At 40.4% G+C, this 12,764-nt stretch overlaps 1 protein-coding gene across 9 annotated transcripts in view; it reads right to left on the reverse strand.

Moving 5' to 3' along the window:
* The window catches only part of IGF1 (insulin like growth factor 1), an 80,190-nt gene that overhangs the window by 15,071 nt on the left and 52,355 nt on the right, over positions 1–12,764 (reverse strand). For 4 of the 9 annotated variants that reach the window (XM_005680537.3, XM_005680539.3, XM_005680538.3 and 1 more), the window contains exon 3: positions 6,760–6,941. In XM_005680537.3, the coding sequence (XP_005680594.1) occupies positions 6,760–6,941 (182 nt within the window). Of the gene's footprint in view, positions 1–3,880; positions 5,290–6,759; positions 6,942–12,764 lie in introns of those variants that run through there. The other 5 variants (XM_005680535.3, XM_005680532.3, XM_005680534.3 and 2 more) reach the window with 2 other exon arrangements.

Consider the following 12,764-nt stretch of genomic DNA (forward strand, 5'->3'; position numbering starts at 1 on the left):
AGCCACCAGGGAAGCCCCCCTTAAGGGGGTTAAAGCAGTCCCATTAAAGAAGGAGTCCTAAATAGATGAGTATCAGGGAGTGGTACTCAGATTTCAGTTAGAGCTCTTGGATGAAAAAACTGATTTTGACCTTGCAGATCTGGAAATTTAATGGCCACTGAAAAACTTTTCCTAACCTTGCCTGGTCCTTCTTTAAAAATGGACTTATCAAAAAAAAAAAATGGACTTATCTTGCCTAGGCCAATACATATTGTCACTGATTTTCAAAGGATTCAGGAGCTGGGCTTTTAATCACTGGAGAATTCTATAGTAGATATTTAAAAACTCGTAAAGGCACTCTGCTTCTTTTAAAACAATTTATCTTTATTTTTATTTTTTATAATTATTTTCTATTGGAGTATAGTTGCTTTATAATGTGTTAGTTTTTACTGTACAGCCAAGTGAATCAGCTATATGTATGCACATATCCCCTCTCTTTTAGATTTCCGTCCCATTTAGGTCACCACAGATCACTGTAAATGATTTATCTTTTCATTGTCAGCAAAGGCTTCCACTTTACCTCTAGACTATCAGTTTTGTCCTGGATTAAAAGTCAGCTCTCTGTTGTCTAATAAACGTTGCTCAAAGCCCTATTCCCTTCATACAGGCAAGCAAAGAGAACAGACTTCATCTTCCTCCATGGTGTGTAACTGGACTTGAGAAATGGCAAGCCTTGTTAGTTAGGAAAACATTGTTTCCTGTCCGTGAGTGGTGGGAGGGAGAGGGTCAGGAGTCGGAGGGGAGAGGGAGGAGGGGCTCTCCCGGAGCTGCTTTCTCTGCCTCCTTTTCCACCCTTACATCCTAACAGCACGCACATGAGAAGCTGTATGAGGTTTTGTTTGTTTTCAAGAGATGTTTGAAAGAAGATCAAATGCTTGTGAGAGGCACTGAATCGGCAGCCCTAGAAACTGAAATGTCCCGGAAGCTGTGTGAGCCCGGAAATATCCCACATTTTTATTTATTTTGGCAATTTTACTTTAAACTAGTAAGGGCTGGAGTTCATGCTACAATTAAATTTTCCTCAGGCACTGTGAAATGAAAACACATATTACATTTGATTTTAACTGGTTGAGAAAAATGGTGGTTTTCTGAAAGTTCTTTTCTACAACCTCAAAATAAAAGTTAACAGTTCCTCGTACAGGACAGTGGAGCTTCCACTGAAGTTGGATAATTCATAGAACTGGGGTTCTCTGGGTTGGAAGGGGTCTTAGGTCACTGAATTCTCTTTCTCCTATCATGTGCTTGAAAGACACTACCACATCACTGGAAAGTGTTGGTAAGCTTAAGCTTGAAGTTTTTGGTGACAGGGGACTCACTTCCACTTGATGAGACCTGTTTCTTTTTCAGATGGCTCTAATTTTAAAAACTAAGAAAAATAATATCAACTAAAACTTTAATAGTGCTTACTATGTGCCAGGTACCATTTTAAACACTATAATTTATATTTGTACATACACACACAATCTCAATAAATCCTCACAACTCTTATGAGGTAGATTCAATTATTACTCCCATTTGGCAGATGAGGAATCTGAGGTACAGGTAAATTACATTATTTTCCAAGGACATACAGCTATTAAGTGAGATAGCCAGGGTCTGAAACCAGGCAGTCTGAGTCTAGATTCTGTACTCTTAACCACTATGTTTTATTGCCTCTCTTATCTTTATCATTCTCCTTCATGCTTTGTACAGAGGTTTACATATCGTGGGTACTCAGTAAAAATATTTTTCAACAATTTAAGGATCATGAATCCTTACATATTCCTGTTAGTTTTACACACAATCATCAATTTGCCCTAAAAGAAAGAGTTGAAACAGAGGGCTTTTAAATTATAATGAATACTCTGCCTACTTCAAGAAAGCATTGAGGGGATAAATAGGGAACGTAACGTTCACTATAAAGTACTCACTCAGGTGGTTTCCACCTTTAGCAATAAGTCCTTGAATGAATTCAGTCTTGGCTTGAGTATAGGAAATTCCAAACACGCAAAATTTGTGCAAGCACAGCTCCTCTGCCTTCCCTCGTTTACTCTGCACTTGCATCACCGTCTTAGGCAAGGACAAGAGGAATTATTTCATCTCAGCAGTGCTTCCCTGGTGGCTCAGACAGTAAAGAATCCACCTGCAATGCAAGAACCCTAGGTTTCTTCCCTGGGTGGGGAAGATCCCTTGGAGAAAGGAATGGCCAACCACTTCAGTATTCTTGCCTGGAGAATTCCACAGACAGAGGAGCCTGGTGGGCGACAGTCCACGGGTTTGCTAAGAATCAGACATGACTGATCATCTAACACATACACAGTGCTACTTAACTTTTATGGTCTATTTCCCTACCACTCTTCCCCTCCCTGTCTCACTCATTTGACCATCCATCCTTTCATTCATCATTATATGTCATGTATCACTAGTGCTTCTTCTAATAGTAAAAGGGATGAAAGACATCAATAGATTCTTTCTGTTCACTTAATTTATGTTATTTAGAAATCACATGTAGGCATTCAAGATGACTGCTTTAGAGTTAATATAACCCATTGCAAAAAGAAAGAAAGAAAGTGAAGTCGCTCAGTTTTGTCCAACTCTTTGCAGCCCCATGGACTGTAGCCCACCAGACTCCTCCATCCATGGAATTTTCCAGGCAAGAGTACTGGAGTGGGTTGCCATTTCCTTGTCCAGGGGATCTTCCTGACCCAGGGATTGAACCCAGTCTCCCGCAATGCAGGCAGATGTTTTACTGTCTGAGCCACCAGGGAAGCAGGGTTTTAACTAATAGTTTGATGGTGAAGCATTCTTTACCTGGAAAGTTTTATTGCTTTCTTTTCCTTTTAAGGTCTTTGCCTTTTTTCTTGAATGAAGTTCATTATTGGGTATAATTGTCATTTATCCCTGTGTTATAATTGCATTGATCCAGTCATCAATGAAAAAGGGAAAGGGTAATCCTCTAAGAAATCCCACAGGACACTGACTTACTTTTCTGCCAAACTGTGGTCCCTTGAAAAGCCATCTCAGTTTGCAGGTTACTCTCAGGTAGTAGAAACAGTAGGTGTTGGCTTATGCTTGAGGCTTATGCCTGAGGCTGGTTCCAAACCATAGATGTATTAACAGGAGAACTGGGAGTCTCCTGAAGAAGGTGGCTGGCCAGATGGGCTCAGGCTCCAGCCTGGCTTTTATCTTTTCTGATAAGCCAGGACCCACTTTGCAACCACAACAGCAATGTTTTGGCTCCCATACGATACTGTGACAAGCTCGTGATCATACTTTTTCCTCCTGGCTTGAGACTTGGGCATATCTATATATCATATATCCTGGGTTTTCAGTGAACCATGGACAAAGGATGACCCTGAAGTAGAAAGCATGGCTGGGGCATGAAGGACAAGTAGAAAGGATGTTCCTTTACACCTTGACATCTTCAAAGTGGGCTATTTGGATGAAATGCTTCACTGTTTGTCTTATCATCTTCTTACCCTGTGTCGTCATTTGCTTAGCTGAGCACTTCTCTCTTGCATCCTCCCTTAGCTCTTATAATTCACAATTTGAATGATCTTGAGACTTTTTGCTTTATTATCTATGAAGATACTAATCCTACTGCTTAAATCAAGGAAACTGAAGGAAGAAAATCTTTAAGACTCAAATTCTGTGATTCTACCTGGTGTTTCTTTACCCTCAAGAAAATTGAGTGCTTTTGTTCTCATTCACTCCCATCTTTTCCTTTTGGAATTCTTTCTTAGTCCATGTTGATTTTGTGCTGTTCTCTGCTGGCCAGAAAGAGGGTGTGGCTTAGAAACCAAGCCATTTTCAGCCATCCTTCAGCCATTTCTAGATCTCAGTATCCTTATCTTTAAAATGAAGGGACTGAAGCAAATGATTTGAGTCCTTTTGCAGCCCTGACATAACATGGCCTTGGTATTTCATGGAACATAAACTCATAGGATTTCAGGTCTAAATATCTAGGGGGAGGGGGGAGGGGGCGGCATGTGTGAGAGAGAGAAGTTTATAGGTGATGGAATCATAGGGCAGTAGTCAGACATCAGGAGTCTTTGGTTTGGGGCTGACTTGTGTCCCCCACCCCACCCCAAATCCACAAGTTGAAGTCCTAACCCCTAGTACCTCAGAATGTTACTGTATTTGGAGATGGGGTCTTTACACGGATAACTTAAGTGAAAATAAGATCATGACGATCATATTTTAATCCAGTATAACTAGTGTCCTTATAAGAAGAGGCAATCTGGGCACAGAGATTTGTACAGAGGGAAGATGATGTGAAAACACAGGGAAAAGAAGGCCAAATCCAAGTGGAGGAAAGAGACCTGAAACAGATCCTTTGCTCACAGCTCCCAGAAGGAACTGATCCTGCCAATACTCCGACTTTGGACTTCCCGCCTCCGGGAATGTGTGAAAACGAATTTCTGTTGTGTAAGCCACCTAGTCTGTGGTGTGGTACTTTATTCTGGCAGCCCTAGCACATTAATACATCTTTTATATCTGATTCCAAAGTGCACACACAAAAAGTTCAGTGACCTCCTTTCATAGGTAAGCTCTCAGGCCTCACGGGCCTTTAAGCAAATACTGGGTGCCCTTTGGCCTGAGCTTGACTAAGAAATGCAGCCTCCAGTCACCCTGTAGGGAAGGAAATCTGGGAATGTTTATGACACAATTCAGTCTTGCTGAAAATTTGGGGCTAATATTTAACTCTGGACATTTGTTGACATGAAAATTCTTGTAAAATTCACACAAAAAATTAAAATGCATATAAAAACCTTGATTTTTATTTTAATTCTTATTTTTCTGTGGGGAAGGGAATATTGCTTTATTTCCCTCTTTTGTGATTTTTGCTCATGTTTTCATTCTTGCCACTGTCTTTGGATTTTCTCAGGCATTATACGTTACTTTTCCATTTCTCCATGTTTATCAGCCTCTTCCTACAACAGGTTTCTTCTCCTCCTTCTGTCCCATGCGTTCTCTAGCTCCAGCTGGCCTACTTTTCTTCATTTCCTTTATAGCATCTCCCACTTTTCTCTCTTGCTGTCTGCTTCTCTCTCATCCTCCTCACCTGTCTTAGTCTTTCTTTCCTCCGTGTTCCTTTCTTGCCTGTGTTCAGTTTCTAGCTCCAGTCTCTCTCCTCTGCTCTTTCATCTTCCCTTTCATCTGCTGACTTGCTTCCGTCCCCTCCTTCTGTTCCCCTCCTGGGTGTTTCTTTGGCCCACCTTTCCTTCTCCTCTGAGACTTCATTTTCTTGTTGGTAGATGGGAGCTGATACTGTAAACATCACAAAAATAATTGCATTGAGAACAGGTGGTCCCCTTGGTGTCCCGGAAGACCAGAGCCTTTGAATGCCTTGGCTCCATAGATGCAGAAGACAGCACTGGTGCTGGAGAGGTGTCTGGACCTCAGTCACTATCAAACCTGCCTTTCCGGAACTTAGGGACTCATCTCTGACACTACCCACCCCCTCCCAAAGTAGAAATTGAAAGACATTGGGTCACCTGGAAAGAGAAAGATTTAACCTGCCTCTGCTTACCTTGAGCACACTTCCCAGTCACATTCCCCTAAAAGGTATGTGGGGCTTGGTCCCTGACACATCAACTGGCTCCTGTGATCTCTCTGAATCAGATTGTGCCCAGTCCCTTCCCATCACTCAGGGTGGCTCCCTGGGGTCACATCTCTGCTAAGGCCCCTGTTCCAGCCTCAGCTGCAAATGAGGACCAGGAAGCAGCCAAGGTGTCATTATGAGCTTCTTGATCTCTTATCATGTGCCCTCTGCACGATGCTAGTTTTAACTCCAAAGATTAAAACCACTAGTTGGTTGTTTTTCAAGAGAGTCCACAGGGAAATCTGAGAGCATTTAACTTTCCTTATTCATTCTTCCTCATTTTCTTCACCTTCTCTTTAGTTCTCATTCTTTCTACTTAGTGACGAAAATGTAATCACTTACATACATTTGTTCACCCATTTATTCACTCACTCAACAAAGGTTTATCAAGTGACCAATGTGCATCAGATCAGATGATTTACATATTTTTGATGGCATAGACAGTACCTCTAAGGCTTGTTTAAAGTCTCGCTCTTAGTACTGACACCTGCAGATTTTGATCGTTAGAATTTTCTTGCTGTTCTTAGAGCCAAACTGAAATTTCTATTTTATTCTTTGTGTTTGCCACTAAATGTGAATTTCTATTAGTTCCAATTTCAGAGTGTTATTTTTCTTTGCATGTTTACAGAATATCAGGACTTGAAAGGTCACATGCTTTGTTCATACAGTTATGACAGAGCTTAACACTTGTCTGATAGTCACTTTGTCCAGTGTGGAAAGCATTGCAGGCACATTAATGACCTGATGAGGTAAACGGTACTGCTATCCCATCTTTACTGATAGTTTCATCAGCAAAGGCTTGGGAGGCTGCATTATTTGGCCACGGGCTCTCAGCTGGTGATTGGTGAAGCTAGGATGCCAGTTTTGTCTGATGCCAAAGCCCAGGTTTAGTCACTCTTCCCCACCATCTTCTGGTGATCAGATGGGCCACAGCAGTAGAAGGGAGAATTTATAAGGTGGAGTGAGAGAAAAGATGAACCTCTCAGGGGAGAATGGAGCTCTTTTGACACTATGAGCCAGAAGTCTATGAGGGTATTAATTACTATTCGGATGCTGCTGCTACTAAGTTGCTTCAGCCGCATAACTCAGATCTCGCGAAGATGGGCGACCCTCACCGCCGCCCCTGGTGGGCTTACCTTCTGAGCCTTGGGCATGTCGGTGTGGCGCTGGGCACGGACTGAGCGGGCTGACTTGGTGGGCTTGAGAGGCGCACAGTACATCTCCAGCCTCCTCAGATCACAGCTCCGGAAGCAGCACTCATCCACGATTCCTGTCTGGGGCGCTCTCCGACTGCTCGAGCCGTACCCCGTGGGCTTGTCTGTTCAAATCAGAGAGAGGCCTAGTTTTAGAGTGGGATAATACGCTGTGTTCACTGCTACACCCAGCCCCTGAAAACTCCTCTCCCCATACCATGTCAACCCACACCTTCATAAGTTAGTCTTCTTTTGAAGCTCCTCCAACAACTCTTGACCCTCCCAGATTTTTCCAGATTCCAGTATATCTCCAGCAGTCAGTGCTACTCTCACTGGCAATAGCTCATTCATCATTCATTTGTATTAATTGTCCTCAAATTCTTAGCCACCTGTAGTCGAGGATCTTGTCTATGCCCAATCCTCACCTCTCCTTATATATTGGCTTAATTGAGAGACTGCTAGGAAAATTAATTAAAAGATCATGTTTTCCATTTTCTTAATCTTTTTAGCAAATCTGCATGGTTTTTGTGCATAGGATGGCTCCAGTGTTTGTTCTTTGTCTTATCTGCTTCCATTATAACATCAGACTGAAAATCAAAGAGGTTTTAAATCTGGGAAGGTCTCATCCCTTAACTGATGTGGAAACCTAGACTCAGAGTTGGGAATGACATAAACAAATGACAAGTCATTTAAGTTTCCTAGGCCTCAGTTTAGCCATTTGTAAAGGAGAGTTAATATGTTCTTTCTAATGATCGCTTAAGGATTACATGGCATACTGTATTAAAAGTACTAAGTGCATCACTTGACATCTACTGGATCCTAAATATATGTTAGCTTGCTTTGAACGTCACTTTCTAGGATCATATAGGGTCTATGAAGAGACAGCATTGCTACTGACCACATCTAGAAGCTTTGGAACTTGAACTGATAACAATACCAGTGTGATAGGACTTCTTCTATCACCTTAGAGGGATCAGAACCATTAGCTCTGTTTTCTTATAGAATAATCACTAGACTAAGAATGAACTAAATGTCCACCTTTCATTTGATTCTGATTGCCCAGAGGGAACACCATGAATCAAATTTCTTTTGATATTTGCAAATCAATTAGGCCTCTTTATTTGGCAAGTAGGTTTTAGTTGGATTCTATTTTGTTTTGTTTTGACTTGGACACACTTTTCCTGGCTCTAGAATTAAAAAGAGGGCAAAACAAGTTATATGAAACTAAATTAAAAAGGTACTTGAATTCTTTGTAAACTTTTTGTCATAGTAGGACTTTTGTTACACCAAATCTTACTTATACATCAGTATACAAAATAGACAAAAGTGAAACTGCCATGGCTTATGCAAGAAAGCCATGGAGCTTGGCTTTCTCTGCCTCCTGTTCCTCCCCTGGGAGGTGGAGGGCCTCAGTCTTCTTCACTGATGTCCAGGCTTCATGGAAAAAAATTTGTGAACCATTGACCCAGAAGGATCCAATTAGTCAATGTGATGTATGTTCAATCTCAATTTCTGACACAGAAGACAGCATTATATTTTAAACAGAAATTCTTACATTCATGTAATAATGATGCTGTACTTCAGGATGGAGTTTAGAGAGTCAAAATCCCTATCTATATTTTGAACTCCCTGGTGGAAGGAGATCAGACCCATGGTCATGGCCTGCTACCAAACTAGTTTGGCCGCCTTGCAGCCCAAGGGGCCAGCCATTCATTGAATCTTCTGAGGATCCAAATGTGTTCCTGATGCTTGGCACTGGAACGTGGGGATGCCTCCTCCCTTTAAGGCAGGTTTATCGTCATTCTTAGGGCAGCTGGGGATAGAACTCAGCGAGGGCCCAATTATGGTCTCTCTGGGTGGGGTGTGCTGCTTTTGCTCAGGGCAAACCCTGTGGACTCCTCATGGTTGAGGGATTTGGAAGCAATGGGGCAGCTGTGCCCAGCTGGAACCTCAATGGTGCTTTCACTTGCCATCGGAGGACTGCCCAGTGCAGAAGACTCTCTGCCTCTGCTCGCCAGCCGGGGCAAACCAGGGCTCATATGGTCCCTTGAGCAATGTAAACAATGCTTTTTTGCTGTTGTTGTTTTTCGTTTGTTTGTTTGTTTATATAATATTTTCCTGGAACTATAAATTAAAGACACAAATGGGCTTACATGGTTCTTTGTGACCCACAAAGGACTTCTACATACTTTTAGCTCAGTGGCCATTTCAAGAGGCTGAAGGAGTCAGCCAGTGGAGAGTAGCTGATACATTTTGGTTTTCTCTTGGGGTGGGAGAGAGGGCAAGGTGACTCAGCCTACTTTGAGGTAACTGTCCTCATCATCCACCACAGGTAACAATTGCTTTTTGCTGAAACAATGCATTTCTTAATGGGATATAACTGAGATTCACTTGTTGACTTTGGAATGGTAATTTGAGGTTTAGAGGTAAAGTGGCAGGAGTGGTTTCAGAAACCTTCAAACTTGGCTAACTTAGAAATGACTAATTTCAAAATTCATCCTTATGGATTGAAGATGGGGAAGGATAACCTCTGTGATCCGAGGACCTACTTAGCACCTCTGTTTTAAGCATCCCTTCTGTTTTCCTCCTGACACTCCATAGGTTCTGGAGCTCCTTGCGTGCCACTGGAGGAAGACTCTAACCTTCATCCGAGAATAACATTAAATGTTGTGTATATTGCATATTCCCTTCTTTGTGACTGTTGACAGGCATGAAACTCACCACAGGTCTGTTTCCTTTTGTGAGACAGAAGGTAATCATCAGCACAGCAAAAAATAATAGCACACACCAGGCATCTGGTTTGTCACCTCTTAGATGAGCTCAGAGTTTGACATAGCTCAGTCTATGAAATAGCTGTGCTTTTTAGTCCATAGATCAGTGAATTTAGGAACAGAGAAATGTAGGACTCTTCTGTAATGCTCTAAAAAGAAAGTTTACTTTATGTCTATATCTGTTTTTTAATATTGTTGAAATATTATAGACTTGGATTTTGACATAAATATAACTACCAGTTATCTCTAGCCACCGCAATGCTAGAAAGATGCTTTGTCTACTCATAATGTCTACCGTGGACTAATTGTACTTCATTGAAAATATATGAATATGACAAGTGTTTACCTTGCCTTTTAAAGTTTAATTGATCCTTTGAAGTATCTTATAGACTTGATTTCTGGTTCTACATCAAGATATTTAATAACAACAGAAAAATTTCTCACCAATTGAGAGGCCAGTGTTAGAGGGTCAAAGTTTTTCTCTTTATCTTCAAATGCCTCATATTTCTTATTTTTCCAGAACCAAAATAAAGATATTTGTTGCTATGGGCTAGAACTGGGAGCCTGATGCAATGCGGTTTACCAGGAAAACAGTAAAATAATTTGCAACAGTATCAATTTTGAGAAAAATAGAGATTTCTAATGATCTCAAAATTGCACCTATTGTCATTATGGGCTATTTTTAAATGAGATGGAATGAACAGTTTTAAAGGGATCCTTACATTTAAAAACTCTTCATTAAGCACTTGTTATCAATAATTGTGCTCCAGTGGGCAGAACTGTGGAGAAGGCAATGGCACCCCACTCCAGTACTCTTGCCTGGAAACTCCCATGGACGGAGGAGCCTGGTAGGCTGCAGTCCATGGGGTCGCTGAGAGTTGGACACAACTCAGTGACTTCATTTTCACTTTTCACTTTCATGCATTGGAGAAGGAAATGGCAACCCACTCCAGTGTTCTTGCCTGGAGAATCCCAGGGACAGGGGAGCCTGGTGGGCTGCCGTCTATGGGGTCGCACAGAGTCGGACCCGACTGAAGTGACTTAGCAGCAGCAGCAGCAGGGCAGAATTGTTAGGTGAACAGGAAACAAATGTTGAATTGATATAAGGAAAAAATGTTTAACAATTTGAACTCAAAATTGTTAAAAAATGGGACTGACTTCTTTTAAAGGTAATGAATGTCCCATTGCTGGAATCAGTTATGTAAAGGCTGTATGAACATCTGGTAGAGATCCTAGGAGCATATTCCTGTATTGAACAGCGTCTGACTGCTATGGTCCTTTCTATTCCAAACATTCAGCAATATGTAAAGAAATGGAGAAAACTCATCAAGGCCAACTAAATGTTCAGTATGATTGGAAGCCACTTACATTGTCTTCAAGAAAGAGTCCAAATATTTTCTAAGTTAGAAGGTTAAAATTTGTTTTCTGTTTGTCACTTGAGTTCCTGAAGATGCTCAAACTATTTTTCTGTACTCAATACTATAACAAAAGACAGGTGACTGGGATAATAAATATTTTCTACAACTAAGTATACTCCCAGAGTTCTGTTATGCCAACATTATGAAAGGTCCATATACTTCCTCAACTGTTAGAGTGAACAAGTATGTATAGAATTTCACAGAATTTTCCTTGATGATGAAGTATTGACTTTGGAAATCTATATATTTATGTATTTATTTTTCAGTAGATTTGCTTCAGAGCACGCAGACCAAAGACTGCTTAGCAGACAAGTTGGCTACCACCTAACTAGGCCTGAATCCTCCATTAGCTGACACAAAGTACCATCATAGCATTCTACTCTATCTTGAAAGTTGGCCAACAGACAGAATTCCAATGATTAAACAGCTGGCTCCTATAATTACAGCACTTCCTTTTAAATAATGCATGGTCAGTGGAGTAATTCAATAATCTTCAGGGCAAACTTGCTAGTTATAAGGGTTTGGGGCAGAATTGCAGCATCATCAAAACCATCCCAATTAGCTGAGTGTCACATTTTGTCATGGATGCAAGATGCTTCCTTCCATCTCTGAAGAAGAAGGGCTAATACTGAGATTAAACTGGGGTCATCACTTCTAGAACAAAGAACTCTGGTCATTCATCATTGGGTAAAAACAAAACAAAACAGTACTGCTTTTATTGATGCTACATAAACTGGTGTTTCTTATAGCTTTCTGAGAATGTAGTTGGGACATCGTACTCAACTTTAATTTCCTTTAAAACTTCCCCTCTTGGTTATTGAGAAAGCTTTCCTTTAATTATTTTAACTATATCATTAGAAAGAAGAGACATTGATTTGAAAAATCAGTATTTAAATAATGAAAAAAGCAAACATTTTTCAAATAGGGAAATCTTCAATTCTGAAGACATACAGTTGTTACTCTTTGAGTTCCAAGGACTAAAACTGTTCTCTAGAAACTGCTAAAAGAAGAAAGCTGAAAAGTTGATTGTATTTTGAAAACAGAAAAAAAGTAAGACAGTTCACATACAGAGTGAAGCAAATCAGAATATCAAATATTGTATATTAATGCATATATGTAGAATCTGAAAAAAATTGACATAGATTATCTTAGTTACAAGGCAGAAATAGAGACACAGACATAGAGGACAAACCTATGTATACCAAGGGAGAAAGCAGGGGTGGGATGAATTAGGAAATTGGAATTAAGATATATACATGAGCGATACTATGTCTAAAACAGATAACTAATGAGAACCTACTATATAGCACAGAGAACTCTACTCAGTGCTCTGTGATGACCTAAATGGGAAGAAAATCCAAAAAAGAGTGGATTTATGTATAAGATATAGCTGATTCACTTTGCTGTATAGCAGAAACTAACACAACATTGTATAGTAACTATACTACAAAAATTTTTTTAAAGAAAGAAGTAAGATGGTTCGAGTTGTATTTTCAGAGCTATTTCTAGAAAATTCACCTTTATGTGTCTGGTAGAAAACACACATGGGTTATTAACTAATACAAAACAAATTTGCATTTAACTTTGATCACACAATCAAACACTACAGTTAATACGTGTAGAAGTCAGACACTTAGGTTTCCTACACCAATTATCTATCCAAAACCTCTAGATGTTTTTAAAACTTAGAAAATTCTAAATTTACACAATTTAGGATAACACAGAATGATTAGTTTCTTAGGCAACAATGCTCCATGGA

Source organism: Capra hircus, chromosome 5 (genome assembly GCF_001704415.2).
Source record: "Capra hircus breed San Clemente chromosome 5, ASM170441v1, whole genome shotgun sequence".
Taxonomy (NCBI): Eukaryota; Metazoa; Chordata; class Mammalia; order Artiodactyla; family Bovidae; genus Capra; species Capra hircus.